General features: G+C 38.2%; 2 protein-coding genes across 4 annotated transcripts; one reads left to right on the forward strand and one right to left on the reverse strand.

Moving 5' to 3' along the window:
• Nucleotides 1–264: 264 nt before the first annotated feature.
• Nucleotides 265–9,801, reverse strand: LOC107554252 (flotillin-2-like). Its single transcript, XM_016236710.1, has 8 exons — nt 9,609–9,801; nt 7,474–7,555; nt 6,851–6,941; nt 5,679–5,802; nt 5,462–5,580; nt 4,841–5,017; nt 4,562–4,711; nt 265–2,160 (listed from the first exon to the last, which is right to left on the reverse strand). The coding sequence occupies exons 1-8, from the start codon at nt 9,655–9,657 to the stop codon at nt 2,122–2,124; spliced, it is 831 nt and encodes a 276-aa protein (XP_016092196.1). The 5' UTR covers nt 9,658–9,801; the 3' UTR covers nt 265–2,121.
• A 986-nt stretch (nt 9,802–10,787) lies between these two features.
• On the forward strand, nt 10,788–17,485 carry LOC107554279 (protein FAM222B-like). 3 transcript variants are annotated; one of them, XM_016236752.1, is made up of 4 exons: nt 10,788–10,942; nt 12,665–12,789; nt 12,986–14,659; nt 16,660–17,485. In XM_016236752.1, the coding sequence occupies exons 2-4, from the start codon at nt 12,711–12,713 to the stop codon at nt 16,719–16,721; spliced, it is 1,815 nt and encodes a 604-aa protein (XP_016092238.1). In that variant the 5' UTR covers nt 10,788–10,942; nt 12,665–12,710; the 3' UTR covers nt 16,722–17,485. The 3 variants fall into 3 exon arrangements, with proteins under 3 accessions (XP_016092238.1, XP_016092240.1, XP_016092239.1); XM_016236753.1 differs by lacking the exon at nt 10,788–10,942 and adding an exon at nt 11,104–11,227; XM_016236754.1 differs by having other exon boundaries at nt 10,789–10,942; nt 12,986–17,485.
• Nucleotides 17,486–20,302: the final 2,817 nt, after the last annotated feature.

Raw genomic sequence — 20,302 nt, forward strand, 5'->3', positions numbered from 1 at the left:
CAAGATTTGGTAATCATATAGCATAATGAGTGATTTTTCAAAGTAATTTCGTGCTCTGATATACAGCTGGGAAAGTGTATTTAGATAAACCACACAAGTAGTGATTTCACGGTGATTGCTTGATTACTTTTATCCTGCACTGCACATCTTAACCACACGGTGTCAGTGTTTCTTAACAAACAACCTCTGCACGGTAAGTGATTCGTGACCAGTAATTCATATTTTGTTAAAGGAGACATTAATTACATAAACTTGACAGTTTATATGAGCACTTTAATGGAATGAAAGAACATCGAGAGAAACAGGGTCACATGACATTTATTACATTTGGAAATACATGCACCATAAACATGCTCAGTTAATTCTGTGTAAAGAGTATGTATAAAACTACCAAATAATCCCCATATCAATGGCATATTTGGGGTTAATTTGTGTATCTTGTGTCCCACTACAGGAAAAGCGCATCTGAGCTTTATCCTGCCATACAATTTCCTATAATGTTTGTCCAATACACAATATAGTACATTGCATACAAATGCACATAACCAGTCTATGATGCTCTAAACCTGCCACGACATGGCTTTAATAGTTCTGAATTAATCAAACATAAAAATGAGTGTTTTAAAAAATATAATAATAAAATAATATTAATAAATAAAATGACTGTTGAATCTGTTTCTATGAGAAAACAGAAGTGTCAGGGGCATTTTACTCATACTAAAACAAAATAAACAATAAATCAGTTTTACAAAGATTTTATTAAACAAAATGGACATTAAGCAGATAAAAAAAACTATGAATAAAATCTCGGAAAGAGGAGTGTGATCGCTTGGCTTTATCATTTGGTGTTTTCATTAGCATGACAACTAAAAAAAGGAAAAGTGACTTTGCCCCTTCACAGCACTACTGAACCCAGCAGAATAAACGTACAAACATGTCAAACGCTACTGCAAACCGCCACTCGCTCTGAACCGAATGAGGAAAATGAGGTAATACAACTTTCACAGTGACAAAAGAATACACAATCTAGATAAACCACTACAGAACAGAATATTATTGTCCATAAAGGGTGATTTTTAAATTCATCTCATGACACATATTACAGTATCTAACTCGTGTTAATATTTAGAAAGATTTTGTTAGGCATGGCTGTCATACAACTATACAAAACTGTCTTAAAAATGGCTCAACTCTGTTGTCATGAAACTATATTAACAGCATCAGATTGGTTGGATATCCAGACACGAGTTTGCTAAATCTCTCCAAAACTAAATTTCTTTTAAAAACGAATTTTCTTCAATAATATAAACAAAACAAAGCACACATACAATCCAAAGATCTTAAAAATCTACAGGCAAAAGAAAAGTGATCTGAACTATTGTTGAGCTCAGGTGACTTACACGATAATTCAGAAGATGGATCGGTTTATAAAGGCCATGTTTGTTTATGTGTCGGCAACATTTAAAAAGAAGAGGAGCACTTGGCTTGATTCTACCTAATATGACACTGATATTTACCCGTAAGCCAATGCTTTTGCCCAAGAGCTTAGTATACTGAATGCTACTCGCTACTCTACAGCAATGGCGGTCTTCCTGAATGTTACAAATCATGGCAGGATCTGTAAGGTAAAGTCGCCTCTTTTTAGTTAGAAACATGACTTAACATGAATGAAGAAGTAATGCTTGACTTTGGATGGATAAAAAGATTTGATCGTAATCTAAAGCTGACTCACCATTGAGTGTTAAAGTGTCTGTGTAGTGTTGAGATGAAAATAAAGTGTATAAAATAGTAAAGAATAAAGTGTGATGGGTTGAGTTTTTGTATGCTGACACTACAAAAATATATAACAAAACAAAACAAAAATCAATACTGGTTGTTCTAATGGTCTCTGACGTATGTGATGAACAATGACTCCAGCGGCAAGTGATTTAAAAATAAATTGCAGAATGTGGGAGCAGCAGTGCATGCACAAATTCTGGTCCTATGAAACTTTAAGGCACCAGAGGTATCAAAAATCTACTTGTTTTTTGTTTTGTTTTGTTTTTTAATTAAAAAAAAAATCTTCTAAAGGCAGTTTCTGTGAGTGCATACAACACATCATGAAGGAGACATTGATTGACTTCATGCTTGAGCACCTGTCATCTTCTGCAACAGAGGCATCTGTAAAAGTAGAGACACATCAAGTAGATCATTATTAAATATGGCATATCATATGAAAATATGCTATATGGCAGCTGTAGAATGGAACTGCATTTTTTAGCCTGATTTGCAAAATATATAATCATAGAGATTTTTTTGGGGGGGTTTATTAATATTTTTTATTACGAAATTTGATCAGTATTGATTGATATTAAACTGCTTTTTTTTTAAATTTTGTACTGCTCTCTGAGGTCCACTTATAACGTTATCAACATTTTTACATCAAAATACATCATAATTTAGCAGTAATAGGCTATTTTCTGCCCTGTTTTGACCCCCCTCTCATCAGAGAGCTCTGTTTGAATAGGCGCGGAGGATTGTAGACTTGGAAGTAAACGCCCACTGCTAAGATTGGCTAACAGTTGTGTATGTTTGACAGCCTACAGCCTTCGCAGATGAGCGCTAAATACTCAGTACATATCAAACGATCTGTAATAACAGACAAAGCAATAGTGACCATGTAATAAAAACACTTAGTCACACTTGTGTGGTGCGACATTACTGTCGGATCCAATATAGTCACACAGCGTCGTCTTTTAATTTCAGTCTTTCTGAAAATCCTGCGTCAAATTATGCCTTGTTTGTAAACGAATCAGCGGTGAAATTAAAGGGTTAGTTCACCCAAAAATGAAAATTAGCCCATAAATTACTCACCCTCAAGTCATCCTAGGTGTATGTACAAAACGAGGATTTGTAAAGAAGAATGTCGGAGGATTTTGATATAAGCCAAGATGAGACTGGTTTTCCTTTGCTAAAGTAAGGAAACTTTGCTTCCTTTGCTTTGTTAACAAACGTTGGTTTTCACGAGACTCACCAGCACATGCGCAACGCTGAACTCATACGTCATCCGCCCGGAGCTGCTTCCAGTGTACAACAGTGAGCGCAAGCTACATTAAAGTGATTATTACGTTTTGAGTATGGATATTTTTCTTACAAAAACACATCGATTCGCTACAGAAGGCCTTTGTTCACCCCCCGGAGCCGTGTGAGACATTTTTTTTTTATGGATGGGTGCTTTTTATTTCACTTCTTTTGGACTGAAGCAATGCAACACCCGCTGACTGCCATTAAACAGCTTGAAAGATCAAAGACAATTTTTAATATAACTCCAACTGGATTCGTCTGAAAGAAGAAAGTCATATACACCTAGGATGACTTGAGGGTGAGTCATTTATGGGCTAATTTTCATTTTTGGGTGAATTAACCCTTTAAGTGAACAAAGAACGAGCTCTTACTGACGCAATCTGGAACTTTATTAAAAATAAAGTTTATCGACTCTTTCCTAAAGTTGGGATTAAAAGGAAGGCGATGCAAAGACTGTGTTTTTCCACAACTTGGCACTGCGCAGCCTCTTGTTATCTTCTGAGAATTTTTATCGTTTGATTTCAGCGTAGACCTGCATTTGCGTTCTCGTTATTTACACTACATGCTCAAAATGGTGGGCGGGGCTAAACAGGCAGTGATGTAGAAGCAGGCGTTGATCTTCTTCTGCGGAGGCGGGGTTTAGCCACACTATTACGTCATAAAGTGGCACATTCCACAAGCTGTCGTTTTGGCAGATTGGCTTCAATATAAAGCTGTTTTTAGACTAATGAGGAAGTTTTTAGTTCTGAAACTTACAGGATGTTTTTATAGTACAATGACCTCTTATATGTCAAAAGATCAAGGGAATTTAGATTTCTCAGTTCATGACCCCTTTAAATATAATTCATCTGATAATGGATTTTTATTCATTCATTTACTGTAGCAGACTTATATCCAAAGGTTTAAAACAAAGCATTTATTTTTAAATATTTAAATTAGATATTCAATTATGCACACTGATTTCCTTCATTTTTACATTTATATTATTTTGCCATCATGTAACATTCACTTAAAGTCTTAAAAAACACTAATAATCTAATAACTGTATGTTATTCTAATAGTATAATCTCAAAATGATACATTTTTCATACTGTACATTATAATTTTGTGATGCCTAAATTCAATTGTAGCATTTAAAATCAGTGATTTTAGTTTTTAGTGTTTTGTTTTATTATTTATGTAGTCCAAATAAGTGACATCTACCATCACTACTAATCTGGGCTTGAGAAGCAACATTTTAAATGTACAATTGTTGTCTATTATTTAAAATAATTTATGAAAATTTTAACTTTTTGTGGGTTATTCATCAACTCAGGATACAGGAAATAATAGATTATTCATCAATTATTAATAAATCAATATTTAATTAATTATTGATTTATTATTATAAATGTATATTTTGACTGAACACTTGGTCAAAAAATGTACCACACCATTTTGTCTTTAAGGCCTGATTAACATGGTTTTGTCTCTTGATTAACTTCACGCCCAGTCTCACCTTGGACAGGTCCACACCCGTGAGTGCATTAATAGACACGGGCAGCTCAGCGAGGAGACGGTTCACCTCCCCGGTCACGCGGCTTCCGTCCCCACTCAGAATAACAATCTCATTGGTCCTGGCCAGAGGAGCCGCTACCTTTCCAGCAATCTGTAGGTGATGGACATTAGAAGTTCAAAACATGAAATCCAGGCCCATCCTACAATACCCATAGTGACCATGTACAATTCCAGTGGTGACCTCTATCATCCAAATAACATAGGAGAACAGTTCGTTCACCTTGGGCAGCGCTTCTAGGACGAGTGCAGTCTTGGCGGCCTCTCCGTACTGCTGGTAGGCCTCTGCCTTCAGCCTCATTCTCTCGGCTTCAGCCTTCCCCACAGATGAGATAGAGATGGCCTCTGCCTCTCCGATCTTCCTGATCTTCTCTGACTCGGCCTGAGCAATCAGCACTTTCTTCAACCTATTCAGTGTCACGAATATAGCTCAAGTCATCTTGGTGTGTGTCAAAGATCAGTTCCTCAAATACATAATGGATACATGATTAATAACACATCCTATTTGGGTTTGATGCAACATCTGTGCCACATCATTCTGTGAAATGATCCATCAATTAGCAAAGCACTTTATCACGGTTACACAACAACATGCTGAGGTCGTATTTCACCTCAGAGTCTTTGGCTTTGAGACTTTAGTCTTTGCAACTTCAGGGATCTTATCTATGCACAATCAGCTTGTAACACTCCAAAGAGAAAGGAAAACTTGAAATCGCATCATATGACCCCTTTAATATTTATTCTACACGTATACTGGTTCAAGGTGTCATTGAGGTCTAGAATGGAGGCAGGACTCACCTTGTCCATGAGTATGATTTTGCATTAAGAAACACACATATCTTACTTTTATAGTGAAGCTGAGGATTTCAATGCCCATCCGGCCCACATCAGGAGCTGCCACCTCCCTCACCAGCCGAGCAAACTCATCTCTGTCCTGGTAGATCTGCTCCACTGTCAAAGTGCCTGTCGTAAGAACAGCAACAGAACATCAGCTTCATAGAATCACACCCATCAGAATTGTTTTTTAATAAGGTTACTGTAATTGTTAGTTATCTATTAACCTAAGATAGAACGCAAATGTCCCTCTAGGGTTTGCAGGACCACAGCCTTGATTTCCATGACAGACTTTCCCAGAAACTGCTCACAGGCAACAGCCAGCAAGTCTTTGTCAGTCATGACCTTGACCTGATGAAAACACAAGGCAAGAGTATATATGTGACCCTGGACCACAAAATCAGTCATAAGGGTCAGAAAGCTGAATAAATAAGCTTTCCATCGATGTATGGTTTGTTAGGATAGGACAATATTTGGCCGAGATACAACGATTTGAAAATCTGGAATCTGAGGGTGCAAAAGAAATCTAAATACTGAGAAAATCGCCATTTAAGTTGGCCAAATGAAGTTCTTAGCAATGCATATTACTAATCAAAAATGAAGTTTTGATATATTTACGGTAGGAAATTTACAAAATATCTTAATGGAACATGATCTTTACTTAATATCCTAATGATTTTTAGCATAAAAGAAAAATCTATCATTTTGACCCATACAATGTATTTTTGGCTATTGCTACAAATATACCCCAGCGACTTAAGACTGCTTTTGTGCTCCAGGGTCACATATAGACATTTATTTTTTAAACAATATAAACTAATGAAAATTACAAAAACCACACAGCAAAAGTACTAAAACTAAAAAGTAAAAAACTAATTCAAAATATTAATAAAAACTATAATAGTATCTCAATGATACTAAAATAACATTGCTTCAGCGTCACATGATCCTTCAGAAATCATTCTAATATGCTGATTTGCTGCTCAAGAAACAGTTCTTATTACTATCAATGATGAAAACAGTTGTGCTGATTAATATATTTGTGCTAATGTGATTAAAAAAATCAGGATTTTTTGATGAATAGAAAGTTTTAAAAAAACTGCATGCATTTAAAATACAAATCTTCTGTAATATTATTATTGTATTTACTGTCACTTTTGATCAATTTAATGCATCCTTACTCAATAAAAGTATTAATTTCTTTTAAAAAATAAAATAAAATCTTACTGACACCAAACTTTTGATCGATAGTGTATACTATAACTTTCAAGACCCAAAAATGTACTGATACTAAGCTTCAATAATGACTGTAATAATTAAGTAAATGATGGAAATCTAAGAATAAACTGAATAAAACAACAGTAAATGATCTGTGAGTGGTCCATGAGAGAGTGTTTACTTGAGCAACTCCTGTAACTGTAATAGCGACTCCCTCCGCTGTCTCCACGTCTTCACACTTAGGCTGTAGTGTCATAATCTCTAGTGTAATTCTGGGGGGAAAAATATCCAAAGTTAAACACAACCTTCAAGTATAACTACACAATGCCTAAGACAAGAAAAACCTGATTTTCCAAAGCTTGTTAGCGTCGCAGAATTCAAAAAATGGGGACAAGAGTGCCAAAGACAACAGCGGTGGCTCACAGGAAGTTCAGAATGCAATCAGAGAGATGTTCACAGGAAAGCATGAAGCAAACGCTCGATAGAAAAGCATCAGATCAGCTCATAAATCAACTAATTCAGCGGATCATGGAAATTTAAGAAGCCAACAGAAATAGTACCACATCAATATCCGAACGACAGATGTATATGATTAAAGTATCTCTTAAAGCAATCTCTGAAAACCTCTATACAGCCAAACTGGTTTGACAAACACACCTGGTCAGGTGTGCCTTTTAGTTTTCTAAAGTCGGGCATTACAGTTACAGCTAAACATTGACTGTGTGTTGTTATTATAGTGAACTTTGACTACATCTACTGAACTGAGCAGTGAAATGTGATCCTCATTTATTTGACTGGCATTACCTCTGTGTGTCTGATATAAGCCACCATGCCCACGCCCAGCCTCCCACCACATACGTCTTTGCATCTGACCCACAACAGGCACCTAGGAGAGAAAAAACACTTGTGATTGCAGTGATAATCTCAAAAGAAAAGGACAGGATCTGTGTGAACGGAGTTCAATGGTGACTCATACTACTAGAACTAGAAGATGCTATGATAGATGCCCTTACAAACAAGTCATACCATGGTACCATCAGTGTTATTTTAGCATCATTGAGATACTATTATAGATTTTGAATTATTTTGAATTTTTATCATTCAATTTTTAAGTTTTTTGCAATTTTGTTGTGTTGTTTCATTTTTATTTTTAATTTTTTTTCAAAATATCTACATAGTTTTAATTAAATAATTACTTTTTATTTCAGTTTATGTATTAGTTATTTTGGTACCATTTTAATATCAAGTTAAACTAAATTTTTTAAAAAAAGAAAGAAATTTTGCCTTGGCAACTAGGTGAAATAAAAATTAACTTTAAGTTTACTTTAATTCAAGTTTTTTTATGGTTTTACTTTGGCATGCTTTTTTGTTTTTACTGGGTTCTAGGAAGACAAAAAAAAATTCAGACAAAAAAACAGCATACAAATTTAATAAAATAACATTAAAGGAACTAAATTAATAAATTATTTGAATGAAAGAAATAGAAAAATGTTAAACTCTTTTAAGAATATTTTAATACATAATGTATCAGACAGTGCAGTGCTATAGTGAGTAAAAAAACGTAGCATAAGAGAAACTAATTAATTTCCAAATAATATTTTAGGCATATTTATAATATTAATTTTTCACAATATAAATATAGTTTTAATTAAATAATTAATTTTTATTTCAGTTTAAGTATTAGTTATTTTGGTACCATTTTAATATCAAGTTAAACTAAATTTTAAAAAAAGAAAGAAATTTTGCCTTGGCAACTAGGTGAAATAAAAATTAACTTTAAGTTTACTTTAATTCAAGTTTTTTTATGGTTTTACTTTGGCATGCTTTTTTGTTTTTACTGGGTTCTAGGAAGACAAAAAAAATTTCAGACAAAAAACAGCATACAAATTTAATAAAATAACATTAAAGGAACTAAATTAATAAATTATTTGAATGAAAGAAATAGAAAAATGTTTAACTCTTTTAAGAATATTTTAATACATAATGTATCAGACAGTGCAGTGCTATAGTGAGTAAAAAAAACGTAGCATAAGAGAAACTAATTAATTTCCAAATAATATTTTAGGCATATTTATAATATTAATTTTTCACAATATAAATTTGGTCTTTATACATGAAAATATGAAGCTGCCTTTTAATTTTTAAGATGGGGGTCCCTCGTACCAGGATGATCATATCTGGGGGTCTGTGGCGTATAAAAGATTATAAACCCCTGTACTATGGTAAACTTTTACTAGACCATAGTACTAAAGGCAAATAAATATGTGCATACAAAATTGTACTGTGGTAATACCTTGATTTTGGATATACTTTATACTATGGTACTATAGCATTCTTGGAGATACCCTGGAGTACCATGTAAATACCACGGTATTATTATCTGATATCATCATTACAGCAAAAAAAAAAGTAAAAGCACTTTTTGTAAAGGTGCTATTGCAATGGTAAATACTCAAAAAACTGTACTACCATTTCTCAAAACAGCTTTTTTGTGTGTGTGAAGAAATCTGCATAAATTCAGCACAATGTAGCCACAACTTAGCATCACAGTGGCCGTTTCGAGAATAAAAATCATAGTATAAATAATTATGAATTAATGTAAAGAGATATTAAATATTAAATCACGGTTAAAGCGTAACGGGATGCAGGGGAAACTAATAACAAAAATTGAGTTTCATAATTGAATACTTTTACGCTCGAATTTATCATATGTTTCGGAAATATGATAAGTTAAAACCGACTAAAATAGTTTAAAACAGTCGGATGAGCTGAGCTAACAGCAGCTGTAGCTAGCTAATACACGACTGGATGATATTATTTACCACATAATTCATAGTCACGTTACTCGCGAAAACAAACATTGATGTGCACACTGCAATAATTGCATACAAATAATAAACTCCCGATATAATAAGCTGTAGTAAAACACATCACGATACCTGACACAACGAGCGCTTCATTTGGTCCAACAGTCAGGCAGCAACCCATACTTGCATTTAATACCAAACAATAATCCTTTCCTATGTATTCCTATCTATTAAATAAAGCGATTATTTAGCAGATTTTTGACTCGTAAAATGCACAAATCTCCGCCCTAGTGAGAGAACAAGTGTGTGTCAACACAGGCGACACTACCCACCACAGGAAGGAAGGGAGGAAGGAAGGAAGGAAGGGAGGAAGGGAGGGTGGTGTGTGATACTGTATGGCTGTGTTCGCCAGACCTAGCGAGCTCTACCTAAACAGCACCTCTGAGATTCGAACGCGCCGGTGATGGCCCGAAAATGCTGTCTAGGTAGGCAGCTCACTAGGGTTTGAGACACAGACTCTGTGTTGTCATGATTACTGTAAATGCTGACTGTATTCGTGATGTCTGCACATTACGTGCTTTTATTGATGAGCTGCATGGATATAATCTACGTGTTGTAGCCTACATGTGATATATTTTATTAGCTTTTAAATGTTTATTCCATTCTATTCTGTCGCCATTCATTTTTTAATTTTAGTGGAATCAGGGGTAGATTTTATGCATTTATACATTTTATAATTGATAAAGAAACACTTAATTTTGTGGTACTATGGTGCACTGATGGTATCAGATGGAAAAAGGACCATTATACTTATTTTGATATATACATGATATACCATGACAACGACGATGAGAAAGGCTCTTTTTTATTGTGACATAAAAACAGAAATAGAAATTACATATTGGTTTGATTTATTTAAAAAAATTATTACAGTTATTTTTAATGCAATAGAGCCAAATATTGAGTCAGAGCACATACAAATATTAAGGGTCTTAAAATAGGCTTAAAATTTTTTTTTTTAGGTTTTAGGTTTATTTATTTATTCATTTATGCAATTATTTTTTGCATTTGTGACATAAAATCATAACAAAAATACTTGTATTGCAGCATATTTTAATGCAATTATAACAAAAATGCAAAAAAAAACTTAAGGGTCTTAAAATTAGGTCTTGTTTTATATAATATAATATAATATAATCAGAGTAAAAATGTGACCTAGTGTAATTCCCATTCAGTAGGTGGCGCGTGGTGCCCAAATGAACTTCGCGTTTCCCCGACCTCAGCGAGGAAGACAGGTGGGAAACGCGTACTGCGCATGCGCGGCTAGAGGCTGCAGCAGTCAGTGGGCACTGGGCAGCAGCAGTGACTAGACAAGCGTTTTATCCGACACAAGCTGAGCACAGGTGCCGAACAACTTAGCAAAATGCTCTTTTAAATAATCGCACGTCTCATCCCGAAACCAGAGAGTAAGTTTCGCTTTCGACACCTCCCACCTGATCATTTTAATGCGGTTTTAAGAAGCTGTGAGATGAAAGCCGGTCAGTGGCTCGCACAAAGAAGACACAGGCTATATGCTAGGGGTTGTAGCAAGTGTAGAGACAGAGGTACCAAGACAGGATCAGATCTCACTCTGATCACCGTTTAGATCGGTTGGTTGTTTGCTGGGCGTTAAATGAGCACGACAAACCTTCAGCCAACCGGATACATCTTATCTACAAGGGCAGATGTGTGCTACAGTGACCCTAAATTGTGTAAGTGTGTCTGTGTTGATCTGGGATCATTGTAATGCTTGTGGCTAAGCAAAGTTGGGTGGCTAGAAGGTTTATTATAGGGTGGATGAAATGGCAAACACAAATTGTACTTTAAACTCAAAGTGCTTTGGTTTTATGCTTGGCTAATTGTGTTTATGATATTTCACAATGTAACTCAGCTCTTCCAAAGCTCCTGTTGTTTTTAATTAAGACTGTAAATGTGTGTCAGCTTGAAAGTTAGCCAAGAATACTGCTTGGCTCCACAGTATTTGCTTGTAAGAGCTCTGAACTGTGAGATCGTTTAGATATTGAACTCAGTTCAAAGGTTTTTTTTTTTTTTTTTTTTTTTTAGAGCACCACCTAAATAAACAACTCCCCCCAATCCAGTGGTCCGTTTTGGGGGTGATATAACAGGACATGCATGGGTCATCTCTGATTCTAATCCAGGATGTTTTAGGCATTGTGAGTCTCAGCTTTATTTGTAGAGCACCACCTAAATAAACAACTCCCCCCAATCCAGTGGTCCGTTTTGGGGGTGATATAACAGGACATGCATGGGTCATCTCTGATTCTAATCCAGGATGTTTTAGGCATTGTGAGTCTCAGCTTTAGCTGATAACATCTCCTTCAGTGTAAAAATTAAAGCAGCTCCCTGATGAAAATAGCTGGGGGTTGGGAGCTCAGAACATGTCAGGCTATGTCTTAACTGCACTTTTTGAAACCTGCACATCTCAGATTGGAGGAGTCAGCTGGGAGCAAGTGGCCTGTGGTCGTGTTGCCGCATCCCCTACCGTGCCCCTGGGCACCTGCCAGGCAGACGGGAGAATGCGTTTGCATCGCACTCCTGACACTCAAACTGCAGGGTGTGCACAGTGGGCCCTGACACCAGCTGTTTCAGAGAGCTATTTAAAAAGGTCATGCTTGAATGCATGATATTTAAATAAATGGCTACAATGAGGCAATTACAGAGATCTATAGCTACAGCGTTTGATGGATGTTCAGGTGAATTAGCAAGGGTAGGGCCTTTGTACACTTCTGTGCTTGCCGTTTTCTTGCGGCCAGCTGTAAATCATGTCATTTGTTGACTAGCATGCTCTACTCAATATTACTTACTTAGCTTGTTGGGATATTCACTGTGTGCTGATTTTCAGTCTGCAGGTCTTTTAATCTAAGACGTTTTGATTATCGCTTCTGCTGCTTTGTTGCAGCAAACCGCCACTAATTCAACTAGACATTTCCTCGTAATAATTTATTACTCTCATTAAGTCCCATTGCACAGTGTGTTCCATTAAACCTACATCTACACATAAAATTGGATCTCTTTAATGACGCCCTCGGAGGAGAAAATAGCCAACGTATCTTTTTTTACACCATGTATTTTAAGAGACGAATGATGTGAATCCGTTTTTGTTCCTGACGTGACTGTTTCCTTTGCAGTGTGATGAGGAGTGAGAGTCCAATGTTGCATTAGTCTCATTGTGACATGCTGGCCTGTTTGCCGGTATCAAACCCCTCTCTCCAGCTTCTCTCGCACACGCAGATGAACACTGGACTCCAGAAATGTAAGCAGCCGTTAACCAAAATGAGCTTTGTTCTGATTAGTCTGCATGTACATTTGACCTAGTTGATCCCTTTGTTAGTGAAACTGATGCTCTGCCTCTTGACCCTGCTCTGTCAGAGCCCTGATAAGCAGTTGCTATCATATGAGCGCCACATTTCTTGCATTACCCTTCACGTTTGGCCTTCTTTTGCTCACAGGGGACACTACACAGAGGATGAGATCAGCACACTATCCTACCCCAGCAGAATTGGATGCCTATGCTAAGAAAGTTGCTAATAGCCCACTGACTATAAAAATCTTCCCCAATAGCGTGAAAGTACCTCAGAGGAAGCATATTCGCCGCACCATCAACGGTCTCGACACCTCCAGCCAACGCTACAGCCCCTACCCACCTCAGGTCAACACCCGGACAGGCCTCTTGGCCATCGTCAAAGTCCCTGTCAAAGGGATCCTCAAGGACATCGAAGGCGGCCGAGCCCGTTTTCTCCCTAAGCTCATCATGAACCCGCACAGTGGGCTTTACGCCAATCCCAGCACTTTAAATGTTCCTCGCACTGTTCCACACCTTCAGACTCCTTTAGGCCAGAAGAATCTCGCTCATTCTCAGGCCTTGCAGGCCCATCCGCAGTCCCTGCAGCAGAAAAGCAGTTTACAACCACAGCAGAGCCTGGCCCACCAGGAGGCTTTGCATCAGAGCCAGGCTCACCAACCGCCAGTACCACACCATGCCCTAAACCACCAACAGACTCTCATGCAGCAGCAGCCACAATTGCCTGGTCCGCAAGGACTCCGGCATCTGCCCGAAATGGGGCAGTCTGTGAACCTGCAGCACTCCCAGGGCTTCTCTCAATCCCAGCCCATGCCACAGGCTTCTTGCGCCGGCCCTCCGGCCCCCGGAGTCTTACAGCCCCCCCTGGTAGGCTTACAGATGCCACGCAAGCTGCCCGATGCCGACGCCCCTCCCAATGTGACTGTGTCTACCTCAACCATCCCGCTGTCCATGGCTGCCAGCTTACACCAGAACCGGCCCAGTGACCTGAGCAGCATCGTCAATCAGATCAACCAGTTCTGCCAGGCTCGGGCTGGTATGGGCTCTACCTCCATGTGCGAAGGACAGATTGCCAACCCCAGTCCCATCAGCCGCAACCAACTCATCAATGCGAGCTCTCGGGTGTGCACCCATCCCAGTGTGGGTCCTCCGCCTTCTTGCGTCCTTGGTAACTCTGACAAAGGTGGTCCTGCTCCCACTCTGCCACTGCCTGACATCGCTGCCATGAACAGGATGCCTCTTTACCACAGTGAGATGAAGCAGCAGCAATCCCAGCCACAGTTACCCCAGCAACAACGACAGCAGGGCCCTTGGGGGCAACACCAGTTTGCACACCTTCAGCACCTTCCTGAGGGAGCGGCTCACCAGGGCAAGAATCTCCCCAGAGATGGTCTAGTTGGACCAGGGTTCCTCCCTAAGAATATGGGCTACCCGCAGGAGATGTGCATGGCGCAGCCCTTCAACTTGAAGTCCTCTACTGATAAACCAACTCCATCTCCTCCGGTCAAGGGGATGCCCATGAGTTACAGTAACAGCCACTACATGCAGCCACCCTGGAACAACATCCTGCCCACGCCAAACAGTGACAGCTCAGGGTCTCAGGACCTGGTGGGCCCGTTCCACGGGGGCCTCTCAGGGGCCTCCATAGACTGTACCCCCGGAGCACAGTATAGGACCGGGGCAGCCATTTCCAGCCAGACAAACCTGATGCAGACCATGGAGTATATGGGTGGCGACTTCCAGGCGCCCTGCTTCCGAGCACAGAATCCGGGCACAATGGCAAAGATGCATAGAGCCTCAGTCAGCAGGGCCACAGATTCAGGTGATAGTAGAAATGTGCACATCCACCACCCAGGGTACAGATGAGCTGCGGCCAGTTGACGCTAGTCAGTGTTAGTCTGAGCGCAAGGAAAATAATTCCCCCCTCTTCCCGTTTTGTTCTCAGTCTTGCAAGTGATCTACTGAATGTTTCCTGTACAATGATTTACGTGGGTACCACAAAGCTGAACCCCCATGTGCCACTTGGATTTTTTAAATAATTTGAGTAGTTTAGATTTCTTCTTCTTTAGAAAACACTGTAGCCATTTATTTATTTGCTTATTTTAATTATCTTTCTAGAAAACAGCCATAACAGCTTCAGTTTATGAGATCAGCACTGTTTTTTCCATTCCTATCTGCTCTGTATTATGTAAATGAAAAATGTACAACACAACACGCATATATTCACTTTATCTTTTTGATTAGCAAATATCCGTTATTTAAAAAGCTGAGAAGAAATTCTCAGCAAATGCCATCTGTATGTAGTTTAGGCCTATTTGAGATTTGAAGTACTAACACAATGAAGACATTTAAGGGGTGCCATGATACTGAATTTATTTGGCTGTTCCATCTAAGCTAACAGCTTGTACAATGTATAGAGGTTGATTTTATTTTTGTTCCTCTCAATGTTTACATATTGTGCTTTTTGTAACTAATTCTAAATTGATATGAAAGTGCAAACTGATACTGGGATATGCACATATGACAAGACTGTTTCTTTTCCAGACTGTTGAACATGAATCAGGTTAAAGTCTTAGATGGAAATGTTACACTAGGGCTAAGTCAAGCCACATTGTGTACAATGTTAATCCTTCCCTTGAAGTGTCAGCTAATGCACTATCCTTTTTATTCCCTTTTTTTCTTGTGTATCCTATTAGATTTCAGTTTAAATGGAGACTGCTGTAGACTGAAATTGCTTCGGGACTTGTGCTGTGCCCTAATTGCATAGCTTAGGGGTTTTATTTTGTCTTTCAACTTAATTGTTACTACTTGAATTTCATTGGAAAGAGATGGTAACGGCAAGCTTCGACTCACTACAGGACCGACGTTTAGCAGCCGACCCAAAACTTTGGGAAGAGAGTCATCATCCACTTGTGCATTAGTTCGTCATTAAAGGAAAGATGTCCTTGACCGTAATTGGATGATGGAAGTGTGTTGATGTAAGCGCAATATAAGGCTTTACTGCTGTGCTACTGTAACTGAGAGATGTGATTAGCCGGTGTGAATGCTGTGTGTCGGGGCGGATTGGCTCCCTGCTTTTGCTCCATCATTAACACCATACTGCTCTTTCCTGGCGGGATCACTTCCATCTCCGTCACACGCTGTTGTGTCAGCTGAAGCCTGCCACTGCATTTTCCACCCACCTTAGGCACTTGATGTGTCATGTCGGTCTTATCTAAAATAGCTGAAATGCACCGCCGGTGACAGTCTGGGTCTGTTCGACAGGAAATAACCTAAACAAAAGACGCATTTGAAGTTGAGTTGTTCTGTGAATTCGATAATTGATCCATCGCATGTTCCACGGTTTAACTCCCATGGAGCGTTTCTCTCTTTCTCAGGTCTACCTGTGCCTCTTCTCACATTCTCCCTTGACTTTTATGTCGAATGAGTCTCTCCACCTTTATCAGGGCAGGCCATCTGGCAGTGGAGTATGGGTAATGTCAGTCTTTGGTGGAGTAACTGCAGATGAGCGGATGGGTGGAGCCGTGACACCCAGTATCATAACCTCCCTGTTTGCCCCTCAGAAGCCTTAAATATTTGATCCTTGAGCTGTCCTTGACAATAGGCATGGTGTAGAATATAAATTAATGATATTTAGCTAAATCTGTTTTTGTGAAACCATAAATCAGGGGAGCGAACTAGGTCTTCCCGAAAAGAAGAGTTTTTTTTTTTTGTATTTAGCGATGTATGTGTAATACTGGGCTGCAACAGTTGTTGCATTCACACCACATCATGTTATGTTTCCCACACTAGCATCTTTATTTGCTCTGTTTACCATTGCAGAAAAACCTGTTCCAGTCCTTTCCTGTAATGGGCGAACGCAAGCGTTGGAAATGCAAGCTTGATCCAGGCTGATGTTTTTCAATAACAGCAGGTCTAGTTTAAGCTTTGACGTTAGGATTCGTTGCCCATGAAGCTGCTATTTTATTACGACTACAAAAAAGTTATTTCTTAGAAATGTTGTGAGGATAGAGTTAAGATCTAATTTATATTATGCCTTTTTTTGCAATTCAAAGTTGTTAATAGGTTGAGTGTCGGTTGACGTAATAAGTTATTCCATTTGCCTGTCAACCATGTCATTGTAAAGCTTGGACTTTCTGTATTTCTTTCTATCCTCTTTTCATGCTTTGTTACAGCTCAAGAGTACAAAGTCAGGTTACTCTTTTAATAGTTACTATCTCTATGTGAAGTGCCTCCTCTGGGCTGATGTGGACCGTGTGTATGTGACCGTTGGGATGGACAATGGACCAGCGCTTAGTGCACATTCCGTAGAATCATGCACTGCTCACAAACGGGAGACCGAGCTACTTTAAATACTACTGATATCATTCATTAAAAAAAAAAAAAAAAACACCGTGTGCTGCTGCAGGTGCAAGATCTGTTCGGATGTGAATAGTTGCTGCTGAATCACTAGTTTAGGTGCAAGAGCTACGCTGCTGAACTCCCTAGTGTCCTTGAAACATTCGAAGGAATGCTCTGGAAAGTTCTTTGTCTTTTGGAGCACATGCACTCCTGCCCCCATTACCCCCCTCCCTTCCTGCCCATCTTCCCAAAACAACACAATGGCAGTTTTGGACTACAGGAGTGTGTGTTAAGAGTTGAGTGTGTCTCATCTTTGTTCTTGGGGGCTCAATAATAATCTTCTCAAAGGGGGTTAGAAGTGTCTACTGATAAAGAAAGAAAAACACTTTATTTTTTACATGGATTACCACCCACAGGTTCTTGACAGATTTGGCACTTGCGTCGGAACTCAGCTAACCTCAGGGCATTTATGTGACACAGCTCTAATTGGCTTTGTACAAAACTGTGCCATGATGCCATCTTCAAAGAATACAGGAGTTAACTGAGGATACTCAAAAATCTTTTGCCAAACTCTACAGCATGGATGGGCAGCTGGTGGATTTGGGGCCACTAAAGCTTTCAGTCCTGATAGGTTCTGATAATGAAATATAATATAATATAATATACACTCTATTGTTGTACAATTAACAGAGAACAGGAATGAAATGGGCCATTAAATGTGTAATTAGTGAGGAGATGTGACAAATTGAGAGTGAATGGATGGATGCTTGGGGAAGGGTTGCACAAATGCTTCATGTTTTACCAGGATCTCAAATTTTGTCTCTTTGTACAGTTTTATATGGACTGTAGTGCTGTCACGGGACGTGGTTGTAGTAAATCGCACGATGAGGGAGTAAACGTAAGTAGTATTTTAAGTATAACTTCCAAAACAATGGCCAGGAGAATTCAGCATCAACACACGTGTTCCATTAAAACAACTTTAATCAGAGACAAACAAACTGGGCTTAAATGGAGAGGAGACAAAAGGGATAATGAAACATAACAGGTGAACAGAATGAACGATGATTAACACAGAAGCAATGAAAAACAAGAAATTTACAAATTCCAGCTGATATATGCTTTAAACGCACAGGTCCTTAAGACACAACAAGTCCAACACAAACATAAATCTGAATATGAGATTGTATTTATATACAATATTATACAAATAACCTTTACTAACCTTCAGCTTATAATGCCTCAGAGTAAAAATGAAGTACAGTGAGATTTTTTTCAGTAAGTTTTTTATAAGCCGCTTTCTTCATTACTCACTAAAAAATGTTGGGTTAAAAATAACCCAACTATGGGTTAACATAGCACCTTCCCAACTGTGGGTTATTTTTAACCCAATGATTGGGTTAAAAGCCAGTTGGGTTAAAAAATTCAAAACCTACACAGGTGAACATATAATACACATTTAAAACAGATGTGCACATACAGTACAGAAATATACAACCTAAACATTTGTGCACAGTATACAAATTCATAACCTACACAGGTGCACATGTAGTATGCATTTAAAACACAGATGTGCACATAAAGAACAGAAATATACAACCTAAACATTTGTGCACATATGGAATACAAATTTAAATCACAAATGTGCACATTCAGTATACCAATTCAAAAACTACACAAATGTGTACACCAAGGACATACCTTTATAATACTTCAAGAAATAAACATATCCTTAATAAAAAAGGCTAGGAATATTATAGACTGCATGCTGCAAGAACTCCCAAATGGGAACAGAGGGCTTTGGGTAGTTTATGTAGATGTAGAACATTTTGAAGCATACATCCACTGCTTGAAGTAAGGTCTCCTTTTCAACTGCCTCTCCATTGAAAATGATGAAAACTTGGGAGGAATTTTCTTTGTCTCCAAGCACCAAGACATGTGGATCCTGGCTTGTCTCATTGTTGAGGAAGTGCACCATATTAGTACCAACCTTGAAAGAATAAATCAACTTTAGTTGGCATATATGACAAACATTCCAGGGATTCAGTATATGTTTACAAATGAATCACAGAAAAAAAACAGCAGTGTTACACTGTGTAAAAGTAAAACTGAAGCAGTGTTGTAGTGAATTAAAGTAGGTTAACTCTAAAAGTGATGAATGACCATTAGTCATGACACCTGTGGATAAAAAGCAGAATCACTGAAGGAAAGAGTTTATGTACAGAGCAGTGTAATTTAATGGGCCTATATTATCCTTTTTTGGATTTTACTTTTCCTTTAGGTAGTAATATAGCTGTTTGTGCACGTAAACTATTTTAAAAGTTACAAAGTATATGCCAAAGGTCTTTCTATTCAACTTGAACTGCCTATATAGTCAATGGGGGGCGAGATCTGTTTGGTTACTGATATTCTTCCAAATATCTTCCTTTGTGTTCAGCAGAACAAAGAAAATCATACAGGTTTGGAACAACTTGAGGAGGAGTAAATGATCACAGAATTTTCATTTTTGGGTGAACTATCTCTTTAAGAAATCCTCAAAAGTATTAATGAAGATACAACTGGTACAATAACCGGCTGTTAAATAGTCTGATGTGGGTTTTAACATTTCCACATTTAATTAGCAGTTATTTAACCAAATATGTTGAGAAATACAGGGTATGGCTTTAAGTTCAACGAGTAACGTCTGACTTAATTACTAAATTGAAATGCCTGTCCTTACTGTGGTTAAAAATGTCTCATATTGTGGTAACGATTTTGGTAATATCGCCCCCTCTAAGTAGTTTTATCAGAGCGCTGCTATAAAAATTCATGACTTAAAGGGTTAGTTCACCCAAAAATGAAATTTCTGCCATTAATTACTCACCCTCATGTCGTCCCAAACCTGTAAGATCTTCGTTCATCTTCTGAACACAAATTAAGATATTTTTGATGAAATCCGAGAGGTTTCTGAACCACACACAGGCAGCAACATCATTGCACCTTTCAAGGCCCAGAAAGGTATTAAAGACATCGATAAAATAGTCAACGTGACTACAGCGGTTCAACCTTAATATTATGAAGCGACGAGAATACTATTTGTGTGCAAAAACAAAACAAAAATAACTTTATTTAACAGTTTGAACTGTTG

The sequence above is a fragment of the Sinocyclocheilus grahami genome, unplaced genomic scaffold (genome assembly GCF_001515645.1).
Source record: "Sinocyclocheilus grahami isolate Dianchi unplaced genomic scaffold, SAMN03320097.WGS_v1.1 scaffold496.1, whole genome shotgun sequence".
Lineage (NCBI taxonomy): Eukaryota > Metazoa > Chordata > Actinopteri > Cypriniformes > Cyprinidae > Sinocyclocheilus > Sinocyclocheilus grahami.

Excerpts from the sequence above, each read along its gene's own strand:
- LOC107554252 (XM_016236710.1), bottom strand. The coding sequence starts at position 9,657 with ATGGGTTGCTGCCTGACTGTTGGACCAAATGAAGCGCTCGTTGTGTCA. Across the intron at positions 5,581-5,678 it reads ACATTTGCGTTCTATCTTAG|GCACTTTGACAGTGGAGCAG; the intron begins GTTAATAGATAA and ends TTCTTACGACAG. Across the intron at positions 5,018-5,461 it reads TCCTCAGCTTCACTATAAAA|AAAGTGCTGATTGCTCAGGC; the intron begins GTAAGATATGTG and ends AATAGGTTGAAG.
- LOC107554279 (XM_016236752.1), top strand. The coding sequence starts at position 12,711 with ATGCTGGCCTGTTTGCCGGTATCAAACCCCTCTCTCCAGCTTCTCTCG. Across the intron at positions 12,790-12,985 it reads GAACACTGGACTCCAGAAAT|GGGACACTACACAGAGGATG; the intron begins GTAAGCAGCCGT and ends TTTTGCTCACAG. Across the intron at positions 14,660-16,659 it reads CAGCAGGGCCACAGATTCAG|AAAAACCTGTTCCAGTCCTT; the intron begins GTGATAGTAGAA and ends TTACCATTGCAG.